At 37.8% G+C, this 20484-nt stretch overlaps 1 protein-coding gene across 2 annotated transcripts in view; it reads left to right on the top strand.

The window, feature by feature from the left end:
* Nucleotides 1-20484, top strand: part of PCSK5 (proprotein convertase subtilisin/kexin type 5) — a 265069-nt gene that overhangs the window by 92985 nt on the left and 151600 nt on the right. For both annotated transcript variants that reach the window (XM_038169846.2, XM_038169847.2), the window contains exons 6-7: nt 11091-11179; nt 16241-16413. In XM_038169846.2, coding sequence (XP_038025774.1) covers nt 11091-11179; nt 16241-16413 — 262 coding nt within the window. The remainder of the gene's footprint in view (nt 1-11090; nt 11180-16240; nt 16414-20484) is intronic.

Here is a 20484-nt window from a genome sequence, read left to right as displayed (position 1 = left end):
GTCTGAATTTTTATTCCTGGCTTTGTAAAGTGCTTTGTTTACAGTGCTTTGTTTACTCCAAAAATCATCATTATTAAGCTGCAGCTGTTCTAGTAGAGGTGTTCTTTGTAGTCTCATATTTGCAGGAAATAATCTTTTAACATCTTGGTACTTATTCAGTAGAATGAGAATAGTAGTATTTTCTTATATCAGTGTGACTTTTTAAATTGTAAGACTGCAGGCATTATGCTAAGTTGCTGAAATGTAAGCAGCTGGGAAGCAAATTTGCAGTTTTTAGTTAATCACGTTTTTTCCTAAGCTCAAAAAATAGATGACAGATGGCTTCACCTGTATCCTTCTCATCCAAAGCTCTTCTTTGTACCTACTGTATAGACAGCATGGTATATCTAGTCCACAGGGATCCTTCTCAAGTACAAGCATATTCACTCTAGGTGGTATGTTTGGAAGTTTCAGCAGAGAATTTCTAGCAAGCTTTACTCGTTGTGTCTATGACCATGTTTTTTAAGGCTAGTATCTTAGATAAATATGGGTGGATTTTCCTAGGAATAGCAAATGCACTGCCTAGCCAATTCAACTCATTGTGCCAATATTCCAGTTCTTACTCTGAAGCATTTAAAAAATAAAATAAAATAAAATAAAATAAAATAAAATAAAATAAAATAAAATAAAATAAAATAAAATAAAATAAAATAAAATAAAATAAAATAAAATAAAATAAAATAAAATAAAATAAATAAAAAGATAATATATCATCAACTTTGCATAGACAAATACCCAGAAGCATTGGTAGCAGTTCATTAATGAAACTTAGTAAATAAACCTTCAGCTTAAGTAAAGTTAATAGGGAGCATTCATAAAGAATACCAAGAGTTTCTGATTTGTGTAAAGTAATATTGGGAATAACACTAACTTCCTTTGCAATCTGAGGTCTTGTTCCTAAATTAGGATTAATTCTAGACTCCAAAAACACTAAATACCAAACCAAAACAAAACAAAAAAAACCTTGAGCTATGCTCATTATCCATGTAGTTGCATGAAAAAAAAAATAGTATAAAGACTTGTTTTGAAGTCTCGTCTGTTAAATATATTTATTCTAGGTTGAAATATTTGATTCTTGTAATTAACAAGGGTTAATTAAGATGATATAAAATATTTTTAAAATGCTGTAATAATCTGTCTGCAAAAGTTTTTACTTGTTAAATCATGTTTAGTTTTACATTGTTCCAGTTAAATCAGTGCAATTTTAAAATAAAATTGGTACTGATGAAGCAACACATCTGCTAACAACATCTAAAAGTATATCTAGTGATTTTTTTGAAGTTTCCTGTTGAGACACATTTATTTTCAGTCACCTTTTATGAAGACATATGGATGTTTCTGATTCTGGTTGTTTGTTTAATTGGTTGAGTACTTTTGTATTTTCAGTTGTCACATCTGTGTAGTGCATTGACTTTGGAAATTACAAGATTATCTTTGCATCACATTTTTTTTCAAACATTTAAAACTTCTGCACAGAGATCAGAAGTGGAAAGAAAAAGAGAGAGTGCCTCAGGGGCACCTGCTGAGATTATTTTCTACTAAGATGGGACCTCTAAATATCACACCAACATTTCTTTGATGTGAGGAAGCATTGTTTTGCAGACTTAAACTTGACTAAAGCATTATTAAAACTTCAGAGGGCATTGCATTGGTTGTGGCATTGGAGTATGAACTGTTAGAGACATTGTTTGCACTACAGGTTCCATGTTTAGGATTTATTGTATGATCATTTCTGTATGTAGTTCTATCATTCTCCAGGTATTATTCTCTCCTAGTAATCTCAGGTGTTCAGCATCTCACAAGTGCTTCTCTGAGAGACAGTTTGGTGTAGATAAAGGAGACATGAAGGCCATGTGGCCCATGTTTTTCTTGTGTCCCTACCCTCTGCTTTCCAGCAATTACTCCTGTCAAGCATTTTGACAGGAGTAATTGCTCATTCTTCGGGATCAGAGTCACATTGGTATGAGAGCATAACATGCCCAAAACTTAACACTTCAAGGACATTTCATAATTTCTCAAATCATAAGACATTATAGTTTATACTTAGTGGCAACAGCTGAGGCAAGAGAGGAACTTGCCTCAGCTGTTGCCACCATGTATAAACTATAATGTCTTTATAATTTATAAAGACATTAGTTTATATAACTCTGTAGTTATGCATATAGTGCATGTGTTCAAGAGTGCTTGTGTTCAGATAGCAAAGGGTCAAAAGTAAATTCTCTCAGCACAGAAGTGATGCTAAAACAGGTAATTTCCTGGTAAACAATGGGATAGATATCAGCAGTTTTCCCAGAAAGAAGTTTTCACCTGCCATCTCATTGGATGATAAACTTACAGATAAGCTTGCATTATCTGTGTGCTGAAACTGAACTGGAAAATGAGATGTATCTGTAGGATCTGCTGTCAACTGCTCCTTAATATATTACCTAAGGTGTGTGCCAGCCTTGTCCAGCCTCACACAGAGGCAGCCACAGACCTATTCTTTCTTCTCCCCTTCTCCCCAAATAAACAAGGGTATTTCTACTTCGTGGAGACAAAGTGTACTTCAGCAAGAGATACCTGAAACAATGAATGGCCCTATGTATGTTATTTACTGCTGTCATCTGCTGGCAATATTAATATCTGAAGAGGATAGCATCTGAACCATGAAGGGTATGGCAATGTGAGTGTGGCTTATTCTCTTCTGTATTTTTAGTGAAGTTTCAAAGATTTCTTTATTTATACACGAGTACAGTGTTACTTAACCATTTGTAAAAGTACAGGTTACTGGAAAGGTACAGAGTTTAAACTCTAGGAATTTGTTAATAATCTATTCTGTTCACTGACACTGTTGCAGAGAGGGGAGAGACAGTTTACCATTATACTGAAACAGTAAATCCAAGTTTAAAGAATTAGCTAATTTTTAAAGGATTAGCTAAAATGTATAATCATTTTTACAACATGATTACAAGAGTTTTTGTTGTGTAAAAATATATGACTGACTTTGTACATCTCCTTCCCTCATTAAGTTGTATAATATGGTAGTTCCAATGCCATTTTTGTTAGCCATATTCTGTATGTAAGAGATTTGAATTTGGGCTTTCATCTGTCCTCTTTTCTGCACATCCTGAGTGAAGTGATGAAACTGTTTCACCTCAGATTAAGAATGGAGACGGTATAGACAGATAAGCAGTTCTTCCTAATTGTGTATGCTACTTTATTATTTGTGCTGAATACAAAAGGGATTGACTAACCTGAGATGCTTAAAATGATTGCCAAAATTCCTTGGAGCACATCCTACTTGTTTTGTGACTTAACATTTTTCCTATACCATCTCAAACAGCTTGAATTAGGTAAAAAAAATGATCATTCTGCTTGTGCATCAGGGGAGCCTTGAAGTTAAAACAGCCTCATATACTTCTGTTTCAAAAGCAAATGAAATTGTCCTTTTCATGAGGTATAGCTAGGCAGCGATATGTTCTTCCAAGAGTATTGGCTTTGATGTTGCTGCTGAAGAGGTTTAATTCCAGTGCACAGTAACTAAAGTGCACTGTTTATACTTGTGATTTGCTTTAATGAATGAGAAAAGAATTGGGTTCCCTTTCTCAATAAAGTTACTGTACAGTTATATGTAAGTCTGTGTGAAAAATGAAATAATAATGATTAAAAAAAAAAAAAAAAAAAAAAAAACCTTGTCTGAAAGGTTTTTCTCTTTGGTGGCTTTTGAGCTTTTGTATTCATTTTCACTTTTCAATACCTAGTGTTTACCCTGGGTTAAAACATCAGACATCAGTAAATATGTATATAATTTTTTTTAATATGTAAAACTATACACTGGGCTAAATGCATTAGTTACTGATTTTGTTTGTTTGTTTTGTCTTTACTAGGAAAAAAAGAAAAAAAAGCATATTTGTTTTATACATTCAGATTCATCTGCCTAGTCACATAAACTGAAAAATGGTAATTAATCTTGTAGAACCACAGTCCTCTGCTGGTCTTACATCAGAACTTCACACTTACGACAAATTAGCTGTCTGCTGCTAATAGAAAACAAATGTAGAGAGAGTGGCAGGGCAGGATCACTGCTGTTAAATTTAAGATGTGAGTGTCTGAGATGCAAAGTGTTCCATGGGTTTGTTTTAATGCTGTCATCATTGATTTATTTGTGAGAAGTAGATGAGTTATTTTCAAGTTACTCTTTAAGTAACTTCCCATAATCATGCAAAAAGTCATTAGCCTTGGGACCCTGACTCAAGCCAGCTTCCAGTCCTGGGCTGTAACCACATTACAACACCATGCTTGATGCTCACAAACAGGATCCTGTCTGTGCGATGTAACACCCAAGTCTTTGGCATTTCTCCTGATATCTCACATTTAAGATGTCTGAAACTTGTTTTTCACATTTACTCTTTCATTTCTTTCTCCACTGTTAATATCCAAACATATCCCCTTCATGAAATAGCTTTAGTCTTACTATTTTTCAGTTGTAGCAGATAGATTGTGTTTTAAAGGTTGGGTTTTCTATGCCCATACTTTTAACCTCTGTAAATTCCTTTATATCTCTTTTTTAGATATTTCCAGAACAACATCCTAACCTAGGATTTCTTCTGCACTACGTAAGACATTACTCCAGAATGCAGTAAAATCCATTTCTGACGATTGTTGTTAAAATACATTGCGGTGTCTCAGATATCACATATTCTCAATTACAAATATATTCCAATGTAAGAGAGGCCTTTAGAAGCACTTGAAACTTCAACTAAGAAAGATTTAAAAAAAATAATAATAATCAATTTCTACATTTTTTTTACCCGTAACAGTGGCTACCTAAAATTTCGTTTTTCTCTCTCCACAGAGGTTTCAATTCAGTTGTCAGTGATGCAAATGTAACTATAGACATTTAGATTTCAGAAAGTTGTAGATTACCTGCAGCTAGAGCTGGAAATAGTGGCAGCTATGTAGTTCATATTGACACTTCATGGTAATTACAGTTTTCAGTCCATTTTACCATGTATAAACTAGTTTTTCAAGTTTATGGCTGCAATACCTCACTAAAGTAATAGGATCAGAACTTCACTGGATAAAAACTTCAGATTTGGATAAAGCTGCACCAATAAAGTTAATTTAATCCTGTAATTTTCCATTTCCATTCCAAATATATTCCATGTAAAGTTTAGAATTTTGTTAACTAGAAGAGAAGATCTCTGACTAGTCAATGGTTGATGTTTAGTTCACATTACATGTTCCACCCTTGAGATTCCATGCATAGGTAATATGGTTATTATGTAATTATGCTGAGAAAGGAAGCTGTTTTATCAAAAATAAAGGAGCAACCATTCAAGCACATCACATTAAAATTTACATTACATTGTCTAAACTGTTAGACCATCTATTCTAACATTTTACAATTATTTGATATCCAGTCATAGTATGTGCAGCACAGAACTTGCAAAAGACATGCTGTTTTCTGTCAACATTTCCCCTGATAGAAAGAAGCAAACCACTGTTTGTTTATTTTATTTTATTTTATTTTATTTTATTTTATTTTATTTTATTTTATTTTATTTATTTCTTTATTTCTTCACAAACTCATTCCTGTACTCTTAGAAATATCTCTTAGAAAACTTCAGTAAAATAATGTTATGTCCAGGGATGTTTGTGATGGGCTTGCATTGAAATTCTCTGAAACTCTTTTTTCCATAAGTTCCCATTTTGAAAAGACTCAGTGGTGACAGGTTGAAGTGGGTTGGACTGTAATGTTAGTGTCATGAAAAGCAGAAGGGCTTTAAAACCTCTAGTCCCCTGAGCTTTTTGTGTTCTGAAATACTTGGTGAACTCCAGAAGAATAAAATACAGCAAATAAATGCATGGTCAGAGTGTTTGTGGAGTTCAGTGAATAGCTGTCAGAAATGGAGACTCTGAAATGCAGAGCCAATTTATGTGGAAAGGGATTTTCAAATTACCGGTAGCCATCTTGGCTAACTCTGAGTATTTGCTTACTGTAAACTTTCAGAGGCAAGCTGTTAATCAACTTTTATCTTAAAGATGTTCCTGGTGCCTTACACCTTCCTCCTCTTTTCAAACGCAAATCAAGACTTATAATTTAAAGATAGGTGTCTTATGGTGAGATGGGGAGTGATAGTTAATCACAGAACATACACCCGTTCTCTTTTCATCCCTTGCCTGAAATATTGACCTGTTCCTCTCTCAGAGAAAATCTGGTGATGAAAAAAAAGTCACATTGTGTAACAGTATAGTGTGTAGCTTTTACATTTCTCTTGCTTATCTCTTATTCTTAGAGAGCCATCAAAAGACCCGTTACTCTACTAGTGCTCTAGCGCTATTCATGCATGCAGCATAAAAAAGTGGCATACATCTATTCACAGAAGTGTACCTCTTTGTCAATTTATTTCAAGTTCTCCCTGTAATAGTGAGGGCATCATAAGGTAGAGAATTTGTCTTTACTAAGGTCTTCTTGCAGAGGTCTTTGACATGTTACTGAATTGCGTTTAGTGACTGACTGACAAATTTCCCCTTTATAAAAAGAGACGAAAATCAATCTGAATTTCCTATATATTTCCTTGGTTCTTTGTGTTCTGTCTATCACAGATAAAAGTGAAAATATATACATTTTTGAAAAAGTTTTACATAGTTGCCTGAATGGAAGAATTATCTAAAGCATGTAATCTTAATCAGAATCATATAACAAATAGATTTTATGGTAGGAGGTGTTAGCCAACTTTATAAGCATCTAACTACAGGTGGCTTCTTTTTTTTGTTGTTGTTTTGTTTTTTTGAAGATAATACCTGTGACATCTGTCTTTTATCTGATGGCCTCTTGAGCCCAAATCTTGTCTGAATAGCAATTTTTCATGTCTCTCCTTATGAAACAAACAAAAGAAAGCTCTTCTTCTTCCATTCCTTTTCTTTCTTACATACTCTAGGTAGAAGACCCCTTTGTAGATGGGCAGAATGTCTCGTAATGAAGCATTCTTTCATGTTTCTATTCCATGATACTACATCACACTGACATTAACACAAAGGACAAGTGCAAAACCTTTCAGCTGAGTGTCTCTTCAAAGTGTGGTTTAATAGCCTGGGAACTTATTTCCCTTCAACATAAGCTGTCAAGGGAACCAGTGAAATGAAGCATCAACCCTTAAAGTTTATTGAGATAGGCCTTTGTAGAAGAGTAGTCATGCTTTCTTCTATGATTGCATCAACTTTTTAAATAAGTTGTGTGTGATGCAGACATTCCACAAAGATAGGAGATTGCCATGTTTTGAAATATACACATTCATAAAAAATGCTAGCTTGAAAGAACCTTAGGTGTTTCACATCTAATTAGTGGTTAAATCCTATAACATGCTACCCCATAACCTTTCTGTAATTTGAAATTTTGGGGATTTCATTCTCAATAGAAGTTCTCATAGCTTAAAAGAAGACCTAATTAATTTTAAGGATCAGTGTCATCATATTTGTTTATCTAATTAATTAATTATTGTAGCGATTAATGAGAAGGCTTTTCTAATTTTAATTGCAGAATTCAGGGTCTGTGCCAAAGTGTAGACCTCAAGCAAAACCTAGGACAGAGAAAGCTAAAAGCAATGCAGAAAGAACATAATTTATTATATGCAGATTTTTAGAAAGTCTTTCATTTCGCAGCATAATTGAAATATTACTTAAAGGATCCATAAAAGATAACATATTAAAATAAATTGAGTTGCATATATGATTAATTCACACAGTGGGAAGTTGATTGTGAGACATGCAATTTTATACATATGACCTTGAAATTAATAAAACAACTTTTAATTTTGTCATTTCCCTTATAAATGTGGAATGCAATTAGCAATAATCTTGGCAGAGAAGCAAGGGTCTAACATAAAATCTGCTTACAAAATAAATTTTTACCATTACTATACTAAAGATATGATAAAAAGAAGGATTTTCCAATGTGTGAAGAAGACAAAGTTACAGCAAAGTTAATTTAACTTGCATATTTGTCCAAAGATATAGTTCTCTCTGGAATATGCTTTACCAGAAATTTACATGAAATTTCATACTGTTATTTAATTCAATAAGTATATGTCATCATAACTCCATGCCACACTTAAAGCCTTGGCTACTTCTTACAGAAGTTAGAAGTATGCTTACCACTGCAGCCACTTCCACTTCAGATGGAATTTGTGGTATGGTTTCACATTGCATTTAATCCCATGGTACTGTGGGTTGCTGAAGGGGCAGTTAGTTATGCTCTGCTCCCTCCACACCTACCACACATGCCCTCTGTGTCCCATCTACAAAACATTAACTGGCACTGGAGTGAACAGGGTCTTTTTGGTGATCCAGTGGAAATCTAAGCTTTTGTTGGTGCTCAGTAGATATGATTAACAAGGCAGCAGGTGTCCATGTACTCTTCTGTGAACCACAGAGAAACTCAAGCTGTTTCTTCCATTTCTTTTCAGGCAGCATTCCCTCAAGGGGGAGGCTTTACCTGACCCCTTTCTCAGCTGAAAAACCTTCCTCACATAACTGCCATTTCATGCTTTTCCCAATCTTGGCACCCAGGAGGGTACCTTGCCTACACAGCCTCTCTTTGGGAAGCAGCATCTCAGCCTGCATATCACCACGCAGGCTGCAATTTGTTAATAAAACATATGCATCAGAGTGATGTGAGTGATTATAGTAATCTCTGCTTTGATATCTGAGTTGTAACACGTCTAAACTTACCTGTGAGACCTAACAAAGTCATAAAGTAGGAAGAGAAAGTTTGGGAATCATGTGTCTTGAAGGCAACTCTTAAGAACAACATTTTCCTTTACATTTGCATTCATTTTAGATGGGCACTGCTTCAAATACGTTATTTGAACAATATTTGAAGCGCTATTTGAATGTTATTTGAAAATACTTGAAAATGAACAAGGATCTTTTTAAAACTCATTTTTATCTGTGATTCCAAAATTGACTTCAGATTTTTGAAAATAATTCAATAATAGAATCGTAGAATCATTAAGGTTGGAAAAGACCTCCAAGGTCATCTGGTCCACCTACTGTCAATATTGCCCACTAAACCATGTCTCTGAGTACCACATCCAACCATTCCTTAAACACCCCCAGGGACAGTGACTCCACCACTTCCTGGGCAACACATTACAATGTCTGACCACTCTTTCTGAGAATAAATGTCTCCTAATTTCTAACCTAAACCTCCTCTGGCACAACTTGAGGCCATTCCCTCTAGTCCTATTGCTAGTTATCTACAATAATTGCTGTAACATTTTCAGTTAGACCAGCCTTCTTAAAATGAAGAAAATCAGGCTTGAAAATTAGGCTTCATATGAAAAAGAAACTTCAAATTAAATCTTAAAAAAAGCCTCTGGTCAAGTTTGGCAACTAGATGATGAATTGTGAACAGATTAATAAGAAGAGATTTGACAAGATATACATAGAGTTGTGAAACCTTAATCCAGCATTAGGATTCATCAACATGTAACTTGTCACTTAGGTTTTGTAACTAAAGATTACACTTTCATCATAGAATAAATATATATAACTTACCTGATAAATTGAATTAAATTGAATTGTCTTGTTTGAAATTCTAACAGGTTAGTGCTGATCACTTCTATTGCTTCTTTTTTTGTATCCTCTTTTTAATTCCTAGTCATGTCTCTTGGTTGTTGTTCTTGATTTACATTAAGCCATTCCAAACAAGTTGTCATAGTGTTTCTCATCTAAATGTCTCGAAAGGTTAAGGGGAAAAAGTTACGCTAATAATATGGAAATAAGGAATGACTCTACTGAAAACAAGCTGTACCAAGAGAAAGCAACTGTGATTCTTGTCTGTAATGTGGGCGTCAACCTTAGCTCAAAAACACCCATGTACTCCAGATGTCTATGTAAGCAGTCTGTCAACCACCACTAGCAGAAGAGTGCCTGTGTACACAACTGACTTCACTTCGCCTCTTCTGAAGTGCTAGCCATGTTGTTATCAATTTTTTGCATTGACTTTTTAAACTTCTTACTTTGTGTCTACCCAAGCCACGTTATCTGTCTTCATCTCATAAACTTCCCATCTTTTTTCCTGTCTGGTCTGAAACTCTTTATCTAAAGTTCTCTGTCTGTTCCTTGTTGGTTGTGTCACATTTATGCAATGGGGATGGTTAATTGCACAAGGATGAGGGAAAACTTACTCATGGAAATCACCTTGTGAAGCCCATATTGCAGGCAAAAGTCTCAAAAAGCAGGGACAGCTTTCCTACCATAGCGGCCATATGAATGACCACCATCATACTGTAGAGAGCATGGATCAGGTTTAGCCAAGACATCCCACTCTAGCCTTGCACAGTGAGGAGGGGTGTAAGCAATCACCAGAGGTTTTGCATTCACCTTCAGCAGTTTGTTAAGATGCTACATCTGCAGCCCAACTGCCAGGCACTAGATCTTGTGCATAGATCAACTACGCTGCCAGCTGGTTTTTCAGGTCCTGGCAAGACACCAGGCTTGCAGGGTTAGACCAAGACAAGACCAGAACATGCCTATATGGCAGCTTTGAGCATACCTGACTTATGTCTTAGGCACGGCTGTGAAGAGCAGTACGGACATTGTAACAGTCTCATCTTCATGGAAAAGTGTGCCTCATGCTATGGCTACTGAGGGTGCTCACTGGATGCTGTATAGTAATATACATGCTAGCAACATGAGGAGATTGTTGGAGAATGCAGGACAAAAATTCTGTCTATAACCTAAGTATTGGTTCAAAATTAAGAATTGGTGTCCAAGAGTTCTTTCTGTTACAGGGAATTATGTATCATCTTTTTATGTCTTTGCTACAAATCATGTTTGTTTATTATAGCTAGAAACCCTGTCAAGAGCAGGTTAAGATGATTGTAATAATAATATTAGAATGCATTCAGAGGAATATTGTAATGTGAGTATAAATTACTATGGGTCATTAAATAGTGCAGGACATTGTGGATAGTTGCACTTTTAGCACCTGAGGATGAGCAAAGCCAATGCCTGTAAATCCCAACAGTCTGTGCTTACTTGAAAAAATGTTTGTCTGACTCTAGGCATGGAACCCGTTGTGCTGGAGAAGTGGCAGCCACTGCAAACAACTCACACTGCACAGTGGGAATCGCCTTTAATGCCAAGATTGGAGGTATGTGAAACAATCTCCCACCACAAAAAAAAAAAAAAAAAAAAAAAAAAAAAAAGTCACCAAAGTCACCAAAGAGCCATTTGTGCTAAATGCCACATGCAGACCTTTCTCAACAAGAGAAGGAGATTTGTATGGGTAACAAACTTAGCTGTGTTAACAAGGAAATCACAGTGTTAGGGTAGTTAAAGACCAGTACTGAAGGAGTTTGTCTGTGGTGACACTTCTCCAGTGCTCCTGGGAACACTGCCTCTCAATACACACAGGAGCATAGGAAGTGAGACCTTCCATGAAAATACAAAACCTAGAATTTTGACATCTGGGTTTTCTTGCAGATTGAGAGCTCCAAGTAATGAGCTTTGATAAATCAGAAGTAAAAGTACACATATTTGCATGTCACTCTAAAATAAAACAATGTGAAAACTTAAACCTTTGTTGTGTTGTTTGGCTGTGGTTGGAGAGAATCTTCTTTTGATCCCTGTGACCAGTCAGATTATTGTCTAAAGTGTGAAATCTGTTAATACTTTTTTGCTCTGTTCAGCCAAGAGGTTCCAATTCTATCAATTCTTAACCAATGGCTGGTCAATACCTTTGGCAACTGGAAAAGACTGCCAAGATGTCATCTACATGTCTTCTAGGCTGTAGCCTGCCTGAGCCAGATTGTAATGCTTCAAGTAAGGTTGCTTCCTGTATTTTTGATGAAAACATGATATTGGTATATTGGCTTTCAGTACAAAGACCTACAGCTCAAACTTATTAACTGTTGATTTACTGATCTAAAATAGAGCCTCTTTGTGAAAACAGAAATGTGTTTACCTAAATACACAGTAGAGGACAGTTAAAAAATACAAGCAGACAGGGCTGGGGCTGTTTCCACAATTAATAATACTGTATCTCTTCTCTACTGCAATGGTAAAAGTTTGATTCAAATCAAATGTGATCACAACTGCATTTCAAATTAGCCAAAGCACACAATGGAAACCTAATGGCACCTTTCTGTTTTCCTGATGGCTTCAAGAGGGTAGACAATACCTAATCTAACATATGGCTAGGGTGATGCAGATGAACAGATAGCCTTCCTGCACGAAGTTACCCTGTCAGAAGGCTTTAAAAAATTTGAACTGGCCAAGTGAGTTTGTGGCAGATGAACAGATTGTCTCATGTTGGCATGGCATTCAATCATGTAGTAGCAGCTATGAACAGATTTACTGCATTCAAACCAGCATCTGAGGAGAGTTAGTGAAATAATAAAAATAAAAGGTGACTTCTGGAGTAAAAGTTTAACTTGTGAGTTGGATATTCACACAGCCTGCGACAGCCTGGGCATGTGCTTGGGAAGCTCTCCATTATTAACAGTGGCTTCTTAATGGGCTATTATTTATTCACCATTAGGATTGTCCAATGACAGTATTTTAGAGAAACAACAACAACAGGCATATTAGCAGAATCACAGTTTTTTCTAAATATAGTATAAAATGTTTCAGAAGGACGTGGTATGAACTCAATTTCTGTGAAGAGCAAAAACTGTGTGTCTTTTTCATAATGTGTTCACTTATTTTGTGCTAAGAATATAGTAGACTTCAAGAAATTTCATTGTTCTAACTTGAGTAAAAATTTTATTCTCTCTGTTTGGCCCAATAATGTTGTGGAGCATTCACTCCACGGTGAGAACGAAAATAATTCTTTAAAGAGAGACAAAAAAATACTATAGTGGCAGTACTGTTTTTAAAAATCATTGGCATTTGAAAATAAGGCCTCAGCAGACCATCTGCAGAAAATCAGAGACCAGAGGGAGTTTCAGAATGTTGAGAAGGGAGGTTGAGTTTTCCCTTCCACTAGGTGCCTATATGTACGAGTTTAGCTGCCGTCCTGTATTTGGCCTGCCTCTCTTCCTTCCCTCAGAAAAGCCATAAGCTACACATGTGAATATGCAGCGGTTGTGTTCCCTCTCCACAGGCCAGATGGAGTGTAAAAATGTTGAATCATATTATGCTGAACTAGTGTTCAGCTCACTTATTTCCCAAGGATTTAAAGACCCTCCTTTGACCTGTTTCGAGAAGAAATTAGAGTCAAGATAACATAGTTATATTTTTTTTTACACAGAGTAGCACTAGCCAGTGGTGATGTTGAATTTGTTCTGCCAAGATGAGTATTCCTTACCTCAAATCAAAATGGGAGTTGCTGCATCTGTAGAGACATAAAAGATAGCAAGAAAATAAAGCAAAGGGAAAAATAAATCCTTTCCATCAATATTCCATCAAATACTGGCAGCTGAGCAAATCCAATTAACGACCTCTGTGATAAAAAGTCATTAACAAGTTATCCACCAGTAATGGTCACTTTTCATCTAAATGTATTTGCTCTCCTTGATTCATTTCCACACACTTAAGAATCTCTAACCACAAAGCACGTCAAAAAGAAGATCCTTTAAAAGTCCAAAGCTTCTCTTAAAATGGTATGAGTGGGGACTTTATCCACAGATACAAAAATATGAGAAAAAAAAATACAATTTGGACCTTCAATTCTTTTATAGGTTGTGGGATGCTTCTTGTAAAAAAAATATGCAATGTGTCTGTAGTTTGTGCTTAGCTCAGCCACAGGCCCCTTTCATTAAAAGACAAGCCAATGCACAAAAGGGGTAGATTTTTTTTTTAAATGTGTGACCCTCCATAATATTCACATATAACAAATTACCACCTACAGAGCACGTGGGGCTTTTCATAGGAAGGGATGGTTAGCCTGTTGTTATTGCTGCAGACTGGTTGTGGAAGTTGCAAAGCATCTGCAGGGATTTGGGTGCTTAGTTACTTGGCTGGGCTGGAATCCTGACGGGAAAACAGTTACACTGAGTTACAGCACAACAGATGTAGATTGTCTTCAGCTGACGAGGAATTAGTTCAGCTGTTTCTTTAAGCTTAAGTCAGATTCTGATTAAAAACAAACATTTTAGAAGAAAACTTTCTTTCAGCTCAGTTTTGCATGTTTCCTGTGATTTGCTGAAAGTTTGTTCTGACTAAAATGCCACTTACATTTTGGCACTTACTGAAAATATTGGAAAAAGTTTACAGAGCTCTAAAGTCTTAGGTGGAACAGTCTGGAAACACAGTCTGCTAATTGCCTTCTGGACAGCTTTTGTTGTGCTATCACCACGTGCCAAAAGCAGTTTGGAGGTTCTGTGATTGGCAAAATGAACTCCTCCAGATTTTTGGGGGCTGCAGGGAGGGTAGAAGAAGAAGAAGAAGAAGAAGAAGAAGAAGAAGAAGAAGAAGAAATGGAGGGGAGAGAGAGAAAAAGAGAAGGAAAAGTTTTTTTAATAGCTAATGAGCCACCCATTGATCAAAGTTACACTTGAAACATGTCTGTCATTTGTTGGCAGAACTGAGCAAGACCTAAGGCACGACCTTGTCTATATAGCTTTTTTGACCACTTCGCCATCACCTAAGAAAACTAGTATAAATTATTTCAAATGCCATGGCAGCATTAGGAGTTACTGCTCACCAGGTGAATGCTGTATAATTTAGGCTTGCTACATAGTCACAGAAACATAAAGGGAAGTCTTATCTTCCTTATTTCAAATGTGGTGTACCTTTTATTGTCTTTATTTAGAATGAAGTATATTTTAATGTGTTTGAAAGAAATGGGAACATAGCTTCCACCCATCATTAATTTTCTGAGATTATGCTGAGGAAGAAAAATAAAACCTGAGATTCCTAAAGTTGTTTTAATGGCTTTTTTATAAAGTAAAGTTCATAGTGAGATCACTGTTTGGACAAGTTTATTATCTCACAAAACACGAGCAGCTTTTGTGTGAACTTAGAAATATGATCACTTTTCATTTTTGAGTCAATTAGAGTGAGAGAGAAAAAAAAAAAAGACAAAAAAAAAAAAGACCCTCTATCAACAAAGCAGCCCCTATGCCTTTTGTTAATTGAAAGTTAAGGTCTTGGTAAACACTCAAGTTACTGCAGTCTGAACTCATGACCAAAGTAGAATATGTCTGTAATTAAAATATGTAAATTTGGCTTTAAAATAGCAGTTGTCTTTTAAAGGGGAAAAAGCTTCAAACTAGTTAATTGTGGAAGTGATCATTACTCTTTACAGTTATATGCTGATTATGGTGTAATATTTAATATCTCTTTGATCAAATGTCACACTAGCTGTATGAAGGTGCTCTTCCCTATTTAGGCTAAGACTGGTTATGGTGCTTTTCTCAGTTAGGGCTTAACTTCAGTCAAAATCATAGTCAAAAGTTTCTTTAGTTACCAGTTTTAAGCCTTACTTATTCTACTGATCTTAAAATATAATAATACCATTCACTTTAGAAGGGCTGGCACATTGTCTTGTCAAAATCCATGTGAATAGATTTTTTTAGCACAAAAAATTCAGACTGTACCATACAAAAGCTTCTTCGTAGAGGAGAATGTTCACAATATTGTAGTTTCAGGTTGAATAATGTGGTACCTTGAATATTTGATAGTGACTTCCTAACGTTGCCTTGCTACTATGTGTACTTACGTATCTGCACACATGAGCTTTCTTCCCAGTGTTTTCTTTTCAGCCTCATAAAATGAAGGAATATTCATTTCCATGTTTACCTGTCAATAGAGATCCTATTTTTTATGCCTATTAGCATATGTAGGACTGTAAAGGTCTCAGATTGAATGCTGCAGTTTCACAGCTGTATATAAGGAGAAATAAAATCATATACTGTATCTTCAAGTGAAACACACAAACATTTCACTATTCAAGTTCTTTTAAAAGAAGTTTTCAGCATAAAAATTTGATGCTAAGGTTTGAAAGTTGTACAGTGGATAAACTAAGTAGATAGCTTTTAAAACTGAAAGAAAGACTGTAATACTATTTCCTTTCTGTATTTTTTATATGGAATTTTTTTTTTTTCATTGGAGAAAAATATATTCAAAGAGATTTTTTTCCACACTAGAAATCCTTATGATCATTCATTCCAAAAACCTACACAACAGTTCTCACTGGGAAGAAAAAAAAAAAAAAAAAAAAAGCATTTTGAATTTGTTTGTCCTGTTCATTGTGTGTTTCATCCTGAAGGTGTACGGATGCTGGATGGAGATGTGACAGACATGGTAGAAGCAAAGTCTCTGAGCCTGAATCCCCAGCACATCCACATCTACAGTGCCAGCTGGGGGCCTGATGACGACGGTAAGACTGTGGATGGACCTGCTTCTCTAGCACGTCAGGCTTTTGAGAATGGCATCAGAATGGTAGGTGAAATTCAGAGTGTATCTTCTGAATCTGTTGTCATGTGAAACTGTAAGGGTACACATACCTGGTACGTCCAAGTGTACTGCATGGGGAAGAGAAAAGGATTCTGAAGGAAAGAATAAAAGCTTAATTTGTATGAATCTAAAAATACATTTTCATTGACTTGATGGCCAGTCCTTCCTGGTTTATCAACTAGCTGTGTTCATTGTCAATCAGAATACATCATCCTCAGTGTCCTTTAAACCTGCCCTGAGGTACCAATGTCATTCTGCAAGAAAAAAAATGAGACTGAAAAATGTTATTTTGCACAGCAGTGCCAAGTCATCAAATCAAAACTGCAATGTAATTTTAAAGCAAACACCTTTGACTGTTTTTCCTTCTTCTTTCTTTTCTTTTGTTGCCTTGTTTTACTTGATTTCTTAATGGAAGTTTTATAGTTTTAATAGGAAGTTGGAAGCTAAAAAAAGTCTACATTCATGTTTCTTTTAGAGTTTATCTCTGGTCTCAGAGAACTTACACTTTCTATAACTTCTGTATGAATTTCTCTACAAGTTTGTAGTATCACAATTTCTCAGTGATATAGCTCAAAAATCTTATGTAATGCAGTACACAAAATCCCAAAAATCTCTATATCCCTAAATATATCTATATACCCTAAATCTAAGATTGTTTCAATATTCTTTAATAAGCAACTGTCAAACAAATCACATCACAGAAGGAAGCTAGTAGTTAGAACTTGTGATGTCAGAAGCCAATTTTTACTTCTTCCTTTTATCCTCCTGTCTGTTAAACAGATCAGGAAATGCCTAGTTTTCCAGTGCTCACACCTCTTTCCACTGTAGCAGACTGGATGGAAAGGAATTTAAAGCTCTGTGCTTGAAGGCCTGAGCATTATTTTGAACATAGCAGGAGACTTGCTAGTTCAATGGTGAATAACTCTACAATCAGAGAAGGGATTAATATGAAACATTTGCTTAAAGAGTCTGAAACAATTGGACCAAGGTGAAACTGGAACATAATTACTGGAACATGGTAACACTATGCAGCAAGATTGGAAAGTGAAGCTATTATTTAAATGGACAAGTTTTACCAGATATGCCAGGATGATTTTAGCAAACTATAGGTAACATGCAGCCTAGAAAATTTGTGCCATGTGTAAGAGACAGTGTCTACCACTGAGAGATCATATTAATTCAAGATATACCATCAAAAATAGCCATAACAGGAAATAGGCAATGGGTGCATAGGGGGAACAGGCAAATTCACAGGGGCATCCAAGTCACAATGACAGTCTGTATGCATAGTTCAGTGTTTCAGGTGATTTACAATATACTTGACTAATGCAACATAAAATTGACACTCATTGTCACCATAAACATGGCCTAACCACTCAAACCTCAAACAAGCTGTGAATTCTTCAGTTCTAATCATAGCGACATCACTGCCTCATTTTGTTTCCCTTTACAAAGTTGCATAAATTATTTACTCTCACACTTTCCCTCTCCTGCCCCAATATGTAGGTAACAACATATGCTGAACTACCTTGCAGCTAAGTTATGAAGAACAATTACTTAAGTAGTAAACTAACAACAACTACAGTGTGCTTCCCATGGTCTATGATATTAAAAATACCTCACAGAATCACAGAATCACAGAATTTCTAGGTTGGAAGAGACCTCAAGATCATCGAGTCCAACCTCTAACCTAACACTAACAGTCCCCACTAAACCATATCCCTAAGCTCTACATCTAAACATCTTTTGAAGACTTCCAGGGATGGTGACTCCACCACCTCCCTGGGCAGCCTGTTCCAGTGCCTCACAACCCCTTCAGTAAAGAAGCTCTTCCTAAGATCTAACCTAAAACTCCCCTGGCGCAACTTTAGCCCATTCCCCCTCGTCCTGTCACCAGGCACGTGGGAGAACAGGCCAACCCCCACCTCACTACAGCCTCCTTTAAGGTACCTGTAGAGAGCAATAAGGTCACCCCTGAGCCTCCTCTTCTCCAGGCTGAACAAGCCCAGCTCCCTCAGCCGCTCCTCGTAGGACTTGTTCTCCAGGCCCCTCACCAGCTTCGTCGCCCTTCTCTGGAACCGCTCAAGCACCTCGATGTCCTTCTTGTAGCGAGGGGCCCAAAACTGAACACAGTACTCGAGGTGCGGCCTCACCAGAGCCGAGTACAGGGGGACGATCACCTCCCTAGCCCTGCTGGTCACACTGTTTCTGATACAAGCCAGGATGCCGTTGGCCTTCTTGGCCACCTGAGCACACTGCTGGCTCATATTCAGCCGACTGTCCACCATCACTCCCAGGTCCTTCTCTGCCTGGCAGCTCTCCAACCACTCGTCTCCCAGCCTGTAGCTCTGCTTGGGGTTGTTGCGCCCCAGGTGCAGGACCCGGCACTTGGCCTTGTTGAACTTCATGCAGTTGACCTCAGCCCATCGGTGCAGCCTATCCAGATCCTCCTGCAGAGCCTTCCTACCCTCGAGCAGATCGACACACGCACCTAACTTGGTGTCATCTGCAAACTTACTGAGGGTGCACTCAATGCCCTCGTCCAGATCATTGATGAAGATATTAAAGAGGACCGGCCCCAGCACCAAGCCCTGGGGGACGCCACTAGTGACTGGCCTCCAACTGGACTTGACTCCATTTACCACGACTCTTTGGGCCCGGCTATCCAGCCAGTTTCTAACCCAACGAAGCGTGCGCCAGTCCAAGCCAAGAGCAGCCAGTTTCTTGAGGAGAATGCTGTGGGAGACGGTGTCAAAAGCCTTGCTGAAGTCAAGGTAGACCACATCCACAGCCTTTCCCTCGTCCACCCAGCGCGTCACTTGGTCGTAGAAGGAGATCAGGTTCGTCAAGCAGGATCTGCCTTCCATAAACCCATGCTGACTGGGCCTGATCGCCTGCTTGCCCTTCAAGTGCCGCGCGATGACTCTCAAGAGGATCTGCTCCATGAGCTTCCCTGGTACTGAGGTCAAACTGACAGGCCTGTAATTTCCCGGGTCTGCCCTCCGGCCCTTCTTGTAGATGGGTGTCACATTTGCTAGCTGCCAGTCAGCTGGGACCTCCCCCGATAGCCAGGACTGCTGATAAATGATGGATAGGGGCTTGGCCAGCTCCTCTGCCAGTTCTCTCAGTACCCTTGGGTGGATCCCATCCGGCCCCATCGACTTGTGCACATCCAAGTGCCGTAGCAGGTCACCAACCAGTTCTTCGTGGATGGTGAGGGCCACATCCTGCTCCCCATCCCCTTCCAACAGCTCAGGGTACTGGGTATCCAGAGAACAACCGGTATTGCCACTAAAGACTGAGGCAAAGAAGGCATTGAGCACCTCCGCCTTTTCCTCATCTCTTGTAACTAAGTTTCCCCCCGCATTCAGTAAAGGATGGAGATTCTCCTTAGTCCTCCTTTTTGTGTTGATGTATTTATAAAAGCGTTTTTTGTTATCTTTAACGGCAGTAGCCAGATTGAGCTCCAGATGAGCTATGGCCTTCCTAATTTTGTCCCTGCACAGCCTCGCTACATCCTTATAGTCCTCCCTAGTGGCCTGCCCAATTTTCCAAAGATTATAAACCCTCTTTTTCCTCCTAAGCTCAAGCCACAATTCTCTGTTGAGCCAGGCCGGTCTTCTTCCCCGCTGGCTCATCTTTGGGCACATGGGGACAGACCGCTCCTGCGCCATTAGGATTTGCCTCTTGAAGAGCGCCCAGCATTCCTGGACCCCTCTGCCCTTCAGAACCGCCTCCCAAGGGATTCCACCAACCAGTGTCCTGAGCAGCCCAAAGTCAGCCCTCCGAAAGTCCAGTACAGCGGTTTTACTGGTTCCCTTCCTGGCCTCGCCAAGAATAGTGAACTCCACCATTTCGTGGTCACTCTGCCCAAGACAGCTCCCGACAATCACATCCTCCACCAGTCCTTCTCTGTTTGTGAAGAGAAGGTCTAGCAGGGCAACACCCCTGGTAGGTTCACTAATCAGCTGCGTCAGGAAGCTATCTTCCACTTTCTCCAGAAACCTCCTAGACTGCTTTCTCTGGGCTGTGTTGTGCTTCCAGGATATGTCAGGG

Source organism: Anas platyrhynchos, chromosome Z (assembly GCF_047663525.1).
Source record: "Anas platyrhynchos isolate ZD024472 breed Pekin duck chromosome Z, IASCAAS_PekinDuck_T2T, whole genome shotgun sequence".
In the NCBI taxonomy this organism is placed as follows: Eukaryota; Metazoa; Chordata; class Aves; order Anseriformes; family Anatidae; genus Anas; species Anas platyrhynchos.
Note: the sequence above shows the minus strand (reverse complement) of the source record. Positions and strands in the feature narration are given on the sequence as shown.